Source organism: Parambassis ranga, chromosome 1 (assembly GCF_900634625.1).
Source record: "Parambassis ranga chromosome 1, fParRan2.1, whole genome shotgun sequence".
Classification (NCBI taxonomy): domain Eukaryota; kingdom Metazoa; phylum Chordata; class Actinopteri; family Ambassidae; genus Parambassis; species Parambassis ranga.
Genome location: NC_041022.1, coordinates 18,968,251 through 18,984,541, shown reverse-complemented (window position 1 = coordinate 18,984,541; position 16,291 = coordinate 18,968,251). Strand labels below are relative to the sequence as shown.

General features: G+C 43.3%; 1 protein-coding gene across 1 annotated transcript; it reads left to right on the top strand.

Annotated features, from left to right (window-relative positions):
• radil (Ras association and DIL domains) lies at positions 1–15,238 on the top strand. Its single transcript, XM_028401682.1, has 20 exons — positions 1–90; positions 189–303; positions 789–1,278; positions 2,852–2,959; positions 3,433–3,548; positions 3,657–3,827; positions 3,908–4,586; positions 4,722–4,852; positions 5,913–5,950; positions 6,079–6,230; positions 6,373–6,485; positions 6,745–6,861; positions 7,348–7,471; positions 9,673–9,845; positions 10,086–10,236; positions 10,810–11,036; positions 11,483–11,825; positions 13,107–13,246; positions 14,116–14,255; positions 14,491–15,238. Exons 2-20 carry the CDS (start codon positions 220–222, stop codon positions 14,588–14,590), a joined length of 3,597 nt encoding a protein of 1,198 aa, XP_028257483.1. The 5' UTR covers positions 1–90; positions 189–219; the 3' UTR covers positions 14,591–15,238.
• The last annotated feature ends 1,053 nt before the right edge of the window (positions 15,239–16,291 follow it).

The following is a 16,291-nucleotide window of genomic DNA, read 5'->3' as shown; positions in this document are numbered from 1 at the left end:
TGTGAAAGGTGACGAAGCATCTGACCCTCATCTGTGAACCTTTTCTTGGTGCTGCTGCACATAGAGGTGACAGCACCTCACAGCATCAAGGTACACACCACACACCACTAACACATCACTAAGGTCTGTACTATTTGAAGCATGCACAGTATATTAAAGCATTTAAAATGTATTTTCACACTCACCAGTGGTGGAGTTTGCAAACCCAACAGCGGCATCATGTTCTACGGTTCTTCCTCTGGGGCCAGTATGTCCCTACCATCCAAGAGCCGCCTGAAACGCCAGAGCAGGACCTTCACACAGGTAAGTAAAACATTATGATGATACAGTCAAGTGTTTGCTTGTTGAAATCTTACAAACACCATCAATCACTATCAGTTGCTGGTAACTCCTCACAGTACCTCCATTGGTCTAAACCATTGTGGTCCAGCCAAGATGTCAGATGGATTCTTGCATGAGATTTCATATGTACCATATGGTATTTTCTCCCTGCTAGATTTCTACTCATGATAGTAGAAAGTAGAAAGTAGTTTGTTTCTTATGTTGTCTCCACCTGTTCTCCTGTTGTAATACATCTGAATGTTGTTGAAAGAGTCAGTGGCAGTTAACCACAAACAGAATCCAGTCACAGAAATGACTCCTCCAGACATTAACAGCATTGTATGTCTTGTCACAAATATTTTTTTGTAATTTGACATTTTGACCCTATCCAGTGTAAAAACAGCTGTTAATAATATCTGTAAGTCAGCGGTACTGCAGAACATTCAGTATGTCCATGTGTTCACCAGGTCCTGTACCGGACTCTGAGTTACAGAGACCGTGTCCCAGCAGACACTGGAACAAACACCCGTGGGGACCGGCGCTCGACGACTGAACCCCCAGAGCGACCAGCAGACGACCCAGCTGAACTCTCCACACAGAGCTCGGCTCCTGGGGTGCTGAAGATTTTTGGAGATGAAATCTGTGCTGGTGCCAACTACAAGAGTGTCCTGGCCACGCCCCGCTCCAGTGCACAGGAACTGGTTAAAGAGGCGCTTGAGCGATACTCGCTCAACAAGGATGCTGCCCACTATTACGTCCTGTGTGACGTGATCGGACGTTTGGAGGGGGGAGGAGGGTGGCGGACTGAGTGCCTGCGAGCGCTGGGGGACAATGAGAAACCGCTGTTGCTTCAAGAACTGTGGAAGCCCCGGGAAGGACATGCTCGCAGGTTTGAGCTGCGCAGGAGGGCAGAGGTGGAGGAACTTAACGCCAAAGAGAAGGATACCATCACTGCTGGTGAGGAAATGCACAAAGTCACAAACACACAAAGATAGACAGGCACACACACACAGACACACACACAGCAGCTGGTCTAATTCCCGTTCTTTCCTAACATGTCAAACTCAGCAGAAAAGCACAGCTCATTAGCTTCTCTGCATTGTGTACTTGTGTGTGTGTGTGTGTGTGAAGGTGCAGAATAAGAGCTTTCGTCACAGTTATTATCCTGTAATGAAGACATGGTTCCTGTGTGGGTACCAGTGTGATTATAAAGTGGGGTGCTGTTCTGTGAAATTACAGCATTTTTTTCAGGGTTATTAGTGACACACACACACACACACACGCAGTATGTGCAACTGAGCTCACACAAACAGTGCAGTGGAAATGCTCGGACAGCAGGTCGATTGATTGAGTGAAAGCTGAAGCTGTCAAGACCGGAGGTGTGGATGAGTGTGGGCACTCTAGTGTTTTTATGAATGACACATTTGTACTACAGTGATGTGTTCACTTCCTACTAAAGAACCTGCAGGAGATTCACTGAAAGTCAGAAAACAACTGTTGTCACTTTTACATCTGCAATGCAGCATGACCACTGATACACACTTTACTTGTACAAATGTGTTTCGCTTAAGGAACCATGATACAACCCCTTGCCTACGCTCTCCCCTGTGCATCCTGTTAGAGGAATTCATAGACACCCAGCTGCTCTGGTTTTCAGAGCGATGGAACAAATATTTTCAGCCTTACAGTCACACATTGCACTTTGCAGCAACACCAACATTTCTCAGGAAGCATGCCAGGGTTTACTGGTTGCTATGTCAACCCCATTGGTAGCCAGAAAATCAGTCAGCAATCTCTCTGATGTTTATAATGGATAATATCCAGACAGAACAAAATCTCAAAATTACCCTCTAAAAGCACAGGTTAGTGGTGCATCAGATGCACAAATTTGATTTGTCTCACTGTGGTCATGTTTACAAGTTGTACAAAGTTTGGTATGATATGTAGATAAAAAGCTTTAATTACTAATACAGATTTATACTTATGTTTTTATTTTGACACTAACCCTTTCTCTGTTATGTTATAGTGTTTACCAAACTCTCAAACCCTGGAGTCTTCTCCTCTTTACCTCTGTTTTTTCTGTCCCCTGGTGTTTGTGGGAGCGTGCATGCTCATGTGTGAATTGTTGCGTGTTCTCGCATACACATTGAAAAACAAGGTACTACAGGATTTCCATTGAATACATTAACACATCACAGCCAAATAAATCATATGACCATCCTTCAGTGATGTAATCCTATTTTTGTGGTAGCCAATTGGGTGTCAGTGTAAACTTATTATAACATACTGTATGTGATGGAAGTTGATTTGATGGTGATATGTCGGAGGGTAAATCCTGTGCCTCACACCTTTTACTAACTGCTGATGCACCACAGACCTTTTTAGAACCACAGTGCATGTGTTGCTTGTAGTGTAGCTACGGATGGTGTGTGTGTCTGTGGGTAAATCTGTGTGTGGTGTTTTGGTGCGGGGTGGGGGGGTGTTTTCTCAGCCTCCCCCCCTTTTCCTAACCCCTCCCACCCTCCTGTAGGGCCCAAAACCCCACAATTCCTGGCGGCTCTAATGGGTCGGTCTGGGCTGGGCAGACACAGGAGCTCCCCCCTGCGGTCTGGTCGAGTGGTACAGTCCAGCTCTAAAGGTGGGGACTGGCCTCAGGTAGGGTGGCTGTCAGTCATTGCCATGAAGACCACCTCTACCTGCTGTTGTCACCAGTGCCACCCCCATTGCCAGTGATTTAGAGTGTGTGAGTAAATCTGTCTGAGCCATCGCATGGCCTCAAGTCCTCATACTCTGAATCATGAGGAGCAGTTCACCGATCATCTGGTTCACTGTTGTCAGCCTGTGCTGCTCCATCCAGTACCATTTACTTCATCTAAATGTGACTGATCCACTCAAGCCTGTATCTCTTAAGCGTTAAGTTTCCACTCAGCTCACACATGACTGTTATGCACTTGTGTCACTACAGCCTGAAAAGTTTTCTCATATGTTCAAAATACACTGACTCATTTTAATTAACTTTCCTCTCTTGTCTTTGTTCCTTTTTATTATTCTTTACCTGTTTCCCCTCGCTCTCTCACTCCCTCCTTGCTCTTCCTCTCTGCCTCCTTGTAGATATTAATGCCCAGGCTCGTAAGCTTCAGAGGAACAGGGCGAAGGGGACGCTGACATTGCCCAGGTCCAGCAACTCATCCCTCTGCCGCAGCCTCAGTGAGACCAGCCTGAACCAGGTTGGGCCTCCTGCTGAAGACTTGTTGATTAATTGCCTTCATTTAAAATCTTAGAATTTAAATTCAAGTGTGTTTCTGGTTGTGATATAATCCTATTTTTGCTTACAGCTCGGAGTAGGAGATGAGCCAAAGCGTTATTACTCCACTTTACCAGGACCCTTAAGGGCCCGAGACGGGACCTCCAGTGGCCGGAGGAAAGAGGAGGGGACTCAAGGAGGGGTAAGGCACTCTCTGTACCAGTCCCCTCATCTTCTGCTGCTACAGGGATACAATCGGCAGGTAAGATAGTGAAGGGGTTCATGTGCTCATCACAGATCTCTGCTGTGAGCAGTTTAAATTTAGTGTTCTGTACATTGCAGGACTGTCTGGTTTATCTGCTGAACAGAGAGCAGCACACCGTCGGTCAGGAGACTCCATCAGCTCGGCCCAACATCTGCCTCTTCTCTCCTGACATCCTGCCCCTTCACTGCCGCTTACGCAGAGTCCCTGCGCCCCGTCGCCATGCCAACAACAGCAACAAGGGAGAAGAGATGGCTGACAGTCAGCGTTTCTGTGTTGCTGTTGAGCCCGTGCTTAACGCCACCGTCCTGGTGAACTTTTCCCGCTGCGAGCGCTCTACCACGCTGCGACATGGTGACCTTCTCTCCTTTGGAGCACATTACATCTTTCTGTACAAGGACCCCACAGGTGCTAAGCCTCTGCCTGCGCAAACCTTGGCGCGCCTCCGCACACTGGGGCAACTTTATGATGCAGGGATGGAGGAGGGAGAGGGCGGGACTTGCAAAATGTGTGGCTCCGTTTTGAAGGACAGAGGAGCACAGTTGTCAAGTGCTCCAGCAGTCAGACGCAGCTTCAAACCTCACCTGGTGAAACCCCGCAGTGTGGGGACAACAACAGGAGGGCCCCTGACTTTATCTGGAGGTGATGGAGGAGGAGGAAGAGGAGGAGGGGGTCAAAAAAGGAGGCTTCAGCTGGAGTTTGATCAGGCGCATGAAGATCAGCTTTTGAACAGGATTGTGTCTCTCATAGAGCCCGGAGGTATGTGCTCTGTTAGAAGCTGATTCTGTCTGATCCTGTGAATAGAAGAAACGAATGTTGTTAGATGTATGTAATGTATGTTAGTATACATGTTCTCATAGTGAGACTGCGGACTTGTGTGTTGTGCTTCCTCAGGAGATGACCATAAGCTGACACCTGCCTACCTGCTGTGTCTGTGCATACAACACTCAGCCTCAAACTTCCCACCTGGGAGTTTTGGAAAGCTGCTGCTCAAGATTGTCCGACGAATACAAAGCATTGCATGGGTGAGTGTCACCCCCACCCCCCTCCTTCCCTGGTACTTACTTACTCTGCTTAAGATGACCTCATGTGGAGGGAAACCGGTCAGCTGTATCAGGTCAGAGGAATAGTTAGACAGGATGGCATATCGTGTTTTGTACTGTATTACTAAGTATAGGATGAACTGTCCGTTGTCTTAGTAGCTGTTAGGTGAAGGATTTATATTAAACCATTGCACTAAACATTAAAAATGAGCCTTTTAAAAACATTTTTTAAGAAATTTAAGAATTTACAAAAATACAACACAGCCCATTTGCAAACTATAAATGATGCGGACAGGCCTTTCTTGGTGTATATAAGTTGCTGAACTGTTGAATCAGTTTCTATGCCTGCCATGTACCCCAAGTGCAGGATATTTTCTGTTCTTTTAATCAGATGCTGCTCTTTTTCAATGCACTGTCAAAGTTGTTATTAATGACATATCAGCTTTTCAATATTGGTGTTTTTAGCTTGGAAAATGTGTGCATTTGCAAACAGATATAAAGATTAATTTCCATTTCATACCACCCGTTTCAGACCATGGATGGATTACTGCATACAGATTAGACCCACCTGACATTTTTATTGATTTAACTATAATAACATATAAATGTTTCCTGCAGAATGTTGTTGAGTGAAGGTAATAATAAATGTCATGTTGAGATTAAGTTGTTTAGTAGAACATTCACTAAAATTAGGCTACTGTCTATCAGTTGGTGTCTCTGCTGGTTTGGTAAAGTGCATCAAATTTATGCTTATTTGGAATTGTTTCAGGTGGCTATCCAATTACCCTGCAGGAAGCTCTCTCCTGTTTTACAGTATATCTTTATTCGAGCTTGTGTTGATGCTAAAAAGGTGTTCATCTTTAATTCAGGCCAGTTAGAGGTACTCACCAACATGCGTCACTGTGACTGCTGTGTTTTGTAAATATGAGAGGTATTTCTTTCTGTACGTTAGCAATAGCGTCATAAGTGTGGTTCCCTAAAAGTTTAATGAGCACTAAATTGCTGTGTGTGTGTATGTGCACGCATGTGTGTGTGCTTGCAGGAGAAGACAAAGGAGCTGGCTCAGAAGCAAGCTCAGCAGTGAGTATCACTTTTCAACTTGTGTTAAGAAAGAAACCATCTGTGTTCACGTGCCCCATTTGTGTTTTCATTGGGTCAGTAGGTCCACTTAACAGTGTTAAAGCCCTTCAATTTGTGTGTCCATGTAGCCAGGACCCAGCCTCCTTATCTCTGCTCAGCATCTCAGACCTGGTTCCTGACCTGCAGACTATCTTCTTCTGGATGTCCAACTCCATTGAGATTCTCTACTTTATACAGCAAAGAGCACCAGCATACACACACAGTATAGAGACGCTGCAAGGTACACACACACTTACACTCACTCTCTCACACACACACACACACACTTGGGTGAAGAGTCATTACTCACACTGACATTCAGTGGAAACTGCCACAGCCACAGCACACCTTAAAGTCTGTCTCTGTCTATCTTCTGTGTCTAGGGTCAAAGGAGTCTTTGCTATCGGCGACCATATCAGCCAATGAGGAGGCTATGACTATCTTGGAAGAAGTGATCATGTACACTTTCCAGCAATGTGTCTACTATATCACCAAGGTAATCTGTCACCGTGGCAACTCTGTCATCTTCATAATGAGCAGGACATTTTTTTTATCTTGTCTTTAAATCCAAGCTGCATGTATATGAGCGTAGTTCACAAAAGGTCTGATTAAATTGTTACACACAGACACATACATATATGATGAATGACAACATGCGTTAAGAATATGAATACATTATTCTTTAATTTCAAATTGCCTTCATCATTGTGCATTTCTGTGTGTGTGTCTGTGTGTATGCGCGTGTGCATGTCCAGGCTCTTTATGTTGTGTTGCCAGGTTTGTTAGACTGTAATCCATTCCCGGTCGACAGCTCTGAGCCCTGCTGGAAAGGAGGTGTCGGGTTTCCTGAACCTGTGCGCAGGGTCCTGCAGGTAAGTGTGTTTATTGTATTATGCTTTACAGCACAATCATGAAGACTGAATTCAATAAAAATGCCATAAGGTTACAGAGTCTTGATGAATAAGGCAATTAATAATTGTTGAGTTCTAATACTGTTGTTATATAATGATTAAGGTTCAGCTGACAATATAAAATGTTTGCATCTACATCTGCTTGTTTTCTTCAGAATTTATAAATGTGCAAAAAATTTCTTGAACAAGGATCAGCTTCAATCAGATTTATGGTTTGACCTGATCTTAGAAGAGTGATATAGGTCACAAAGTTTCATCCATAATAAGTAATTTACTGATCATAAACATGTAGCTGTTCAAAACAATTGAATTGTCTGGTGATGTACTGTGTGTGTGTGTGTGTTTTACTGTTACTTTTGTTGTCAGTATACGACAAAAGCCGCAGCACATAAATTCATATGGCTCTCAGTAACAGCAGTGTTTCTCCACTCATGGGTGTGAATGCAGGTGTTTCAGAGTGCACAGGAGCTTCTGCAGGGCTACCAGGTTCACCCGGAGATCCAGGCTCAGATGTTTGCTTACCTCTTCTTCTTCTCTAATGTGTCACTGTTTAACCAGCTGATGGACAAAGGTAGGTCAATTCATGCACACTCACACTCTCTCTTCCATTAGACCCCCCAGTGGGTTTGTACAGTTGTTAGTGTTTATTAGAGAGACAGTGAGGGAGAGTGTGTGTGTCCTTGTGTCCTTGTCAGCATTTTGACAGGGACTAACCCAGATTTGTCCTCAATGCCCTTCTGCTATCTGCATTCTGTTTCCCCCCTCCTCCTCCTCCCTCTCTCTCTTCCTTCTTCTTGCCTTCCTTCTCTCCATCTGGCCATCAGGGTTGAGACAAAGAAGAGTAGAGGTGGTACTGGATTGAAGTGAGGGTGAGGGGAGGGGAGCAGCAAAAAAGGGCAGAGTGAAGGGTAAAGGGCTGAAAGGCTGTTCAGTTGTTGTGATGACCTTGCTAATAGTCCGTTACCTTGTCTAAATACAGAACATAGTAATTTACCGGGAGCTACATCTACATGTCCATCCACCTCTCCACACCCTGTCTCTCTCACTCTTATACACACACACTCACAAACATGCCATATGTCTTCATTAGCTGCTGGAGACAGGAGAGATCACATGTCTAGCAAAAGGAGAAGGAGAAATATCTTTACATTCATGCAGGAGCTTCTGTCCTCCCTCTCTCTCCCCAGCCCCACTCCGTCTGTCTGCCTCCCTCCCTCCCTCTCCCTCGCTCCACTTTTTGTCGCTCATTGATATTTCTCCACTGATGGTGTCCATGGTAACAGCAAAGTGAGTTTGTAGCAGGTAACGCTGACGTTTGCATTGAGCTCTCCGCAGCGCACACACACGCACTCATGCTCACACCTACATAGGCACTCACACACACACAGTCACATTGAAACACACTGAGAAATATGACATACACAAGCAGATGCACGCACACTAGTAGCCCTATAAAAGACCTTGGTAAAATAGGAAATCAAGATTAAAAGATGTAATATGATGAGAGGCTCTTTGTGTGTTAGTGTGTAGTGACATCTCGGCAAACAGATTAGAATAAATAGTTATTCGTTGTTTGGTCTCACAGTCATCACAGTCAGTGGCTTGTCTGTGTTTGAAAGGTGTGTGCGTTTGTAAACCAGCATTATGACACCTTTGTCAAGAGGTTAAGTGATGCACACATAGATTACTGTATGCCTAGACATAAGCCTATTACAGAGGGGAGTGTGTGTGTGCAACCAAAACATATGGCCAAATATTTGAAGCGTTATGTGTGTGTGTGTGTGTGTGTCTGCAGATAATGATGCTGGGATGCTTTTTCCAACATTGTAAGGAAATAAAAATGAGGCAAAAGTTTGACACTTCAATAATCTGTATTCATGTATGTAAACACTGCATAAGCTGGAGACTTGTGTTTTGTCCTATTTATAACCTGTATCATGAAGCTCGATGCACAAGAATAAGTAATTTAATCAATAATTACATCATTTCATCATAAATCTGGTAAATAATTAGGAAATTAAGATATTCTGAAAATATTTTTATCCTACCAGCTAATGTGATGTTGTCAGTAGGGAAGTTAAGTGTCAGTACCTTACGGGTATTGTAGTGTTATAGTAGCATACATTGCAGTTTCTGTTTGGTATGTTTATGTTAGCCTTCCAAGTGCAGTAAGCAGTAGTTAGCTGAATCTGTCTTCTTATCATAAGAACAGTATTAAGTTCAAGAGTTTGTTTGGCAGAAAGGATGCTGAGCTGGAGTCCAGTGGTTTATCATTGTTGTAGTAAAGCCCAGCTGAGGCCTGAACTCACTCTGGAGGTGTTTCAGGAAGCATTCAAATCATTACAGCATGCCAGCTTACAAATGCTAAAATTATTTTATTTAAAAGTTATTGCCTGCTTAACTTGCCACAAAACCTCCTTTCAGTGTTTTGATGTGGGGGAGAGAAAGCAAGGATTATACAGGCAGGATTGCTTGTGCTGTGTGCAGGTTTGTTATGCAGTAAAACACACTCAGCTAAGCCCTTCTGCAGCAGTGCATTTGTATTCTGCAAGGAGCAGGCTGTTGGTGGCTGTTGCTATTGTTTCACTGACTTCAATCACAACTTAATTAAAAATTAATGTTTGTAATGCTGTACAGCTCACACACAGACATGTATGCGCAGAAGCACACAGTCTGTATTTAAGCTGCCTTTCTCTCAGACATGCACACATCCTTGAATAAAAATCTACCGCAGTTTGTCATGAGGCACACTTCCTGTGTGTGTGTGGACAGGTCCATCCCGAGGCTGGTTCCAGCGCTCTAAGATGCTGCAGATCCAGGCGTGCTTACGGATGGCCATGGAGTGGGCAAGCAGGTCTGGTCTGGGACATCTGGCTGAAAAATTCTTTGCCAAACTCAACAGCACGGTGTCCATAGTGGCCACACCCCAACAACAGCTCACACAGGTAGAACACAACCTTGTTCACAATTGATCCTTTTTTTGTTAATGAGTTAGTGGAGGACAGCAAAACTGCGATTGCCCACAAATCCTGACTGTTTTACATGCAAACATGAGGCAAAGTGACTCTGATCAGCTTTTGATGGGTAATGTCCTGCTGCACCACTCTGCCAACAATAACCTGTGGCTGCCCACAAATCTCCTAACCCTCCAGGATTCTCTCTTAATTTCTCCTCTCTGTCTGCAGCTGAGTTGGCGAGCATTGTCCAGTGAGCACCCAACTCTGAAACCAGTCCAGCTCCACAGGATTCTTACTCAGTACCAGCTCACAGCAGAGATAGGGCCAGTCCCAATATGGCAGCCCAGCAGCGAGGACGAGGCATATATATACAGAACAGGTACGGGTATGTTTTTGTGTTTAGAAGCATTCAAAAAATGATGTCAATGTCTATGTACCATTTGTGTTACTAAAGCCTTTGAAGCTAGTGGTCAGGCAGGCACAATATATACATTTGCATGTGGACATCTGTGCAGAGGCTTACATTCACCTCTGTTAACCTCTCATGGACCCTCAGAAAGGTTAAGGGCAGGTTGCTTAAGAAAACATAACTAGATTAAAACCAGATTCTAGATTCCAGGAACCACAATGTGATGCATTTGTATGTGAACAAACAACCAAGGTACTCCTTAAATTCATGACCGGATTCTTGCTGCATACAGATTTCTGTGGCATCATGCTATATTTATCATGTTTCTAGTTTTTGTGCTACTCTAGCAGACTGTGCTGTTATTTGTTCTGCTGCTGTAATGGCTCAATTTCCCTCCGGGCATCAATAAAGTCTTATCTTATCTTATTTTTTGTGTAGTCGTTAAAGAGTCTGTGTATGAAAGCTGCAAAAGCTGTCAGAGAAGTCATGTTTGTATATACTGTACATATGTGTGCATACAAGTGTTACTTTGTGTGTGTTTAGTTGACCTCCTGGAGAGCTTTGAGAACCACCCTCCCATTGTGCTGCCCAGTGCTGGCTTCAGAGTGGATCTGGACAGCGAGTGTGTAGAAGACAGCATCTACAGACAGCTGCTCTACATCCGCCACTACCTGTGGGGGCTACGCACCAAGACCCAAACACACACCAGCGCTCCCAGCGTGCACACACACTCCAATGGAACTAACACAGCTGACTGGACGGACATTCAGGTCAGAAAGAAGCGCACACATGCTGTCAAATACACACACCTAGCAGTAATCCGGGCCATGTGCCTCGGCAGCTGTGGTTGTTGAGGAGTTCCTTATAATCCCATAAATGAAAGACAAAACCCTCTACTTCAGCCAACCCGCACCCACACACATATACACACAGAAACCTAGACATGGTTAAATCATGGTTAATCTGATTAGTCTTTAGGCTGTCTAATTAGTGGGAACGGCTGACTAGACCATAATCCCTAGTGTTTCAGCACCCTCATATGTACACATAACACACATACATTCACAAATATGCTAGATGGAATGTTTTTTACTCTGGTCACCTATAATTGATTGCTTTGTGTTTTTTCTACATACTTTTTGGCCATTAGAAGGAAAAGATAAATCCCTCACTGTATCTTGTGTTGCCTTCTGATGTCTGTCTTTACATCACACAGAGGGAGTTGTTACCTCCGGCCCACAGCAGTCCCCGCTCTGTGGGTCCAGGGGATGAGGTCACAGCAGACACAGGAGAGGAGAGAGGGCGTGACAGAACTCAAGGCCAATCACACACTCACAGCCTGAGGAGGAACGGTGCTGTTCACCACCCTCGAACAGCAAATCCAGACCCGTCCTGTCTCCTGACCCCCCCAAACACCCCCCTGTATCCAGAGGGAGGAGGAGGAGGAGGAGGAGGACCTGGCCCAATCATCAGCACTAACGCCCAGACTAACGGCTGCTCCAGCAGAACCGTGGCAGAATGTAAAAAGGCCAATGGACTCATCACCAATGGACTGGAGGGTAGGCTGAATTATGTATACACAGTGTGGGCAAAATAACAAAAATACGCAGACAACTTGAATTAAATTAAAGGATATCTGTGTAGTCTAGAATTATGTCTAAAGACAAGAAGAAGCTGTACACAAGCAGCATTTTTATATATTTCATGATTTTTTTTTTTATTTTGTCCACACGTGCGTTAAGTTTCAGATTTAAATTTGCTTTTTCACAAACATTTTCTGTGTTCTGTGCATTATCAGTACATAATGTACATGTACATTATGACACCTCATTATCATGAGGTGTTTAAAGCACAGCAGACTAGTATATGTATATACTAGTCTGCTGTGCTTTAAACACCTCATATCATCACGTCGATAGTCTGTTTGTGTTTGCGGTCATCTGTTGTTCTCTCTGTAGCGCTATGATCTCAGGACATACAGTGCCGACACACTAAAAACAACCTAAAGGAGCACTGTGTACAGTTCAGCATTATCGAGTAGTGAGGTGTTTGTCAGTGTTTGGTTTGTCTGTTGGGCTGCTGTAAAACATTACAGCACAACATGTCAGGCTTTGTTGAAGAGGATCTGTTACTGTATTCTGAGCCAAACAATTCATAGTTACAGAGATTGTACGCTAATAAGAATTCTCTATTAATCCTGCATTAATCAACTGTTTATACTGATGGAAGTGAGTCACAGAGTTACCAGCACCACAACAACAAAGCTTTTTAACCTTATAAGACTTATAAGTTTGGTTTTTCTCCATGTAAATTAATAGCAGGAAAAAACATGTAAAGGACTGAAAGCTGGTCTCAGGGAAAATCCTAAACTTGATAAAAATAGACTCAGTCACTACATATATAGATTTATGTCTACGAAGCCAGAATGTTTTTTTTCTGCCCATATGCTAATTTTAAAAGGTGCTTGTTTTATAGTTTAGTTCCTCTGTGTTTGTGTGTTAGACTGCTCCCTAGTGGCCAAAAATGAATGAGTGCAGCTTTAAATGTTCACTTAAAACAGCCTTGTTTTCTTGTCAGTTCTGTTACTCGGCACAGCAGTAACCCTTCTTTGCAGTGTTGTGAGTGTGACCGCTGCAGGCTCTTGACAGAAAAACATTTGTTTGTTACTTCAGCTGTGCAGCTGCACCGTTTGCATGTGTCTCAATATCTGTGTGTGTCTTCTGCACGGTGAGACTTCCTATATTTGTCCAACCCCATAGCAAGACCCTGTGTGTGTTTTTGTCTGTCTGTGTGTGTGTATGTGATGTTGTGTGTTTTGTGGGTGCTCGTGTCCTCTGCAGGGTGTATTAGTGGGTGTGAGTTTCCTTTCCCTGTATCCTCCTCTGGCGTCCCTTCCCTTCCTGATGACTTGTGTGTGGTGTTTGTAGTGGAACTGGACAAAGGACCCTACGGACTGGGCATGGGACTTATAGATGGTCTGGTGAGTAGATACCATTCATACGAGTTATCTGACATCCAAGTTTCAGTTGATGATGCTCAATTGCAGAATAAATGTAGGAGGTCACTGTTGAAAAAACTAAAAAATATCATTGATTCATATGTGCCTGTATGGTTTGTAAACCAGGATCAGTTTTAAATACACACACTGTTTATTATAGCAAAATTTCAATTTATTTAGTTTTTCTCCTGTGTATGTACACTACCGTTTAAAAGTTGGGGTCACCAGGCCAGTTCTATAGCTTCTCTGATCAGCATAACAGTTCAGCTATGCTAACATCATTTCACAGGAGTTGTTGTTACATGTTTTCAAATCAACAATTAGATTAGAACACAGGAGTGATGGCTGCTGGAAAAGGGCCTCTGTATGCCTTTGTATATATTCCATTAAAAATCAGCCTTTTCTAACTAGAATAGTCATTTACCACATTAATAGTGTCTAGACTGTAGTCTGATTACTTTAATGTTGTCTTAATTGAAAAAAAAAACATTTTTTTTAAAATACAGACATTTCCAAGTGACCCCAAACTTTTTTGAACAGTAGTGTATATGCAGTGGATCAATCTGCTTTTCTGTATTGTATGAATTTAAAGTAATTTCTGAAATATTTTTAATGTTTATTTATGCTCAGTATTTTAAACAATCATAGTTTTTACCCATGATTGTGTTTGTATACAAGTGAAAAGCACATAGGTTGGATTTATAAAGAACAGTAGTGGTAGAGAGGGGGTTCAGATTTGAGTTCAATTCAGGATCAGAGAGGACAATACTTGAAGTATTACTGGCCAATAATTTAATGGTTTTACAACACCTATGTACTGTACAAACTCTGAACACTTTTCCCTCCGTCAGCACACTCCTCTTAATGCTCCGGGCATTTACATCCGGACTCTGATCCCTGACGGGCCTGCTGCGTCTGATGGCAGACTGAGGATCGGAGACCGCATCCTGGCTGTGAATGGGACCAGTCTGATAGGAGCAGACTACCAGAGGTACGGAGGATGAATGATACTACTGGGTGATATTGACATTGCTGACAGAGTGAGCAGCCCTCTCACAATGTTAACCATACCCATTGCTGTCAGCCTCTTAAGCCAATTGATTGGTTTGATTGATTGGTTCAGACCCAGACAGTGATGCCCCATTATCCTTACTCTGTCTCTGCTGAGCTTCATGTAACTAGACTCTGTGTTTCTCCCTCCACTTCCTCCTGTGTGCTCCCTACAGCGCGGTGGATCTGATTCGTCTCGGAGGGGGTCGACTGCGTTTCCTGGTAGCCAAGTCGGACCCTGAGGTCTCAGAGAAAATCAGTGCCTCCTCCTGCTGACCACCTGCACTGCCCAGCTAAGACACACACACAACGCAAGGGACTGGAGCGGGAATCAACGAGGGATACAAATGTGTATACAGACATACAGGGTACACACAAAGACATCAAACATGGACGCGAAAACAAGCCGTCAGCACAACACAAAGCCAAACAATCAACTGGAGATAATGCTCCACGAGTCCACTCCGTGGCTGCAGCAACAGTCCAATGTTGCTTTCTTGCGTTAACTCCACCTGGGTTCATGTGACAGACACAATCTGAAACCCACTGTGACATCAAAAAAATCTATGGCCTGGAAGTCACCTAATAAATCAGTGTTTGAGGTGCAGCCAGTCTGTTTGCATTCTGATGTGGTTTAAAGCACAGTAGATTCTCATCAGTTAACCCTCAGAGCAGTTTTCCTCCTGTATTTTAGGATCATTTCTACTAGTGTTTCCAGATGTACATAGCATGGCGACTAGCTACCAAACACTTCTGCCAGGGACACAAACTGAAGATGTACTTTACAGTTTTAAAAGCATTTGCAGTCTTTCGTTGGATGTCTCCTTCAGTGCTTTTAGAGAAGAATGTTTTTATAAACCCGTTTGTTAATAACTCCCAAAGCACTATGACAGTCGATGCAGACTAAACTTTTGTGAATGAATGTTGACTTTGTACTGTAGAGTGGATAAAAAAGATGTCATTGGACTACCTTCACTGGATGAACATCAAAGGCTTTAATCTCAAAGGGGGCATGCAGCTGGTGTGGGAATCCTTCACCAAGACCAACAGGCTTCACTCCTACATTTAAATGCACAGTCCTGGTGTGTATAAACAGTGGTGTAAATAAATGTTTGTACATATTTAAGAGTCATACATTGTTTGGACATTCAGAAGAGAAACTGCATTTGAGAACTGCTCCATGTTTCCCTTCCTGAATTGTATTCTGCAAAACCGACAAACAGAAAAAAGAACCTGTATTTTCCAGGATGCAAGAAATGTAGTTATAGGTTGTGTACTTCCCCCCTAAATTATGTATTTATTTTAGTTTTAGGATTTTTGTTTGTGCTGCATTTTTCATGCACCAGTAACCCAAATAAGAAAAACATCCAACCATTTCCTAAAGCCACTTTGTCCTGCAGTACATGGTCATGGTGTGACGTCACACCTACGGACAATTCAGAGCAAAACCATCACCCAGCTTTGCACTTTACACCGGCACAAAGTTTGGACATCAGCCAAATAGCAGCAGTCTTGGGTGGAACATTGCTTTCATTCTTATTCTGGATGTCACGTGACATGCATCCATTCTTTTTAAACGAGAAATTCTTTGTCAGATTTTCAAACAAACAACAAAGGTACATTCAGCTACATCATGTACATCAACACACATCTAAGAAAAGGTGGCTGTGCTCACAAACAGCTGAGGTCACCTTTAAAAACATACGCTGGTTTACTGCAGGAACAAAAAAAGCTGCATTAGCTGATGTGTTCTCCTGACACACAACTTACAAAGAGCTGAGGGATAACTGGAATGTTTTCTATTTATTTTCACTGTTTATGAATTGGCCTAATATTTTTCCACCTATTATATCTAACCTACTTAAAGCTTGCGTTGTATATTTCAAAACCAAAACAGATTGTTTAAATTATTATGCAGAGAAACCTGCAGCCGTTTCATCTAAACAAGAACCAGCTGATATTTTGCAATTTTACTTG

Bases quoted from the DNA above. Each gene is read 5' to 3' on its own strand.
- radil (XM_028401682.1), top strand. From the start codon at position 220: ATGTTCTACGGTTCTTCCTCTGGGGCCAGTATGTCCCTACCATCCAAG. The intron at 6,231-6,372 runs GTACACACACAC...TTCTGTGTCTAG, and splicing joins CAGTATAGAGACGCTGCAAG to GGTCAAAGGAGTCTTTGCTA. The intron at 9,846-10,085 runs GTAGAACACAAC...CTCTGTCTGCAG, and splicing joins CCCAACAACAGCTCACACAG to CTGAGTTGGCGAGCATTGTC.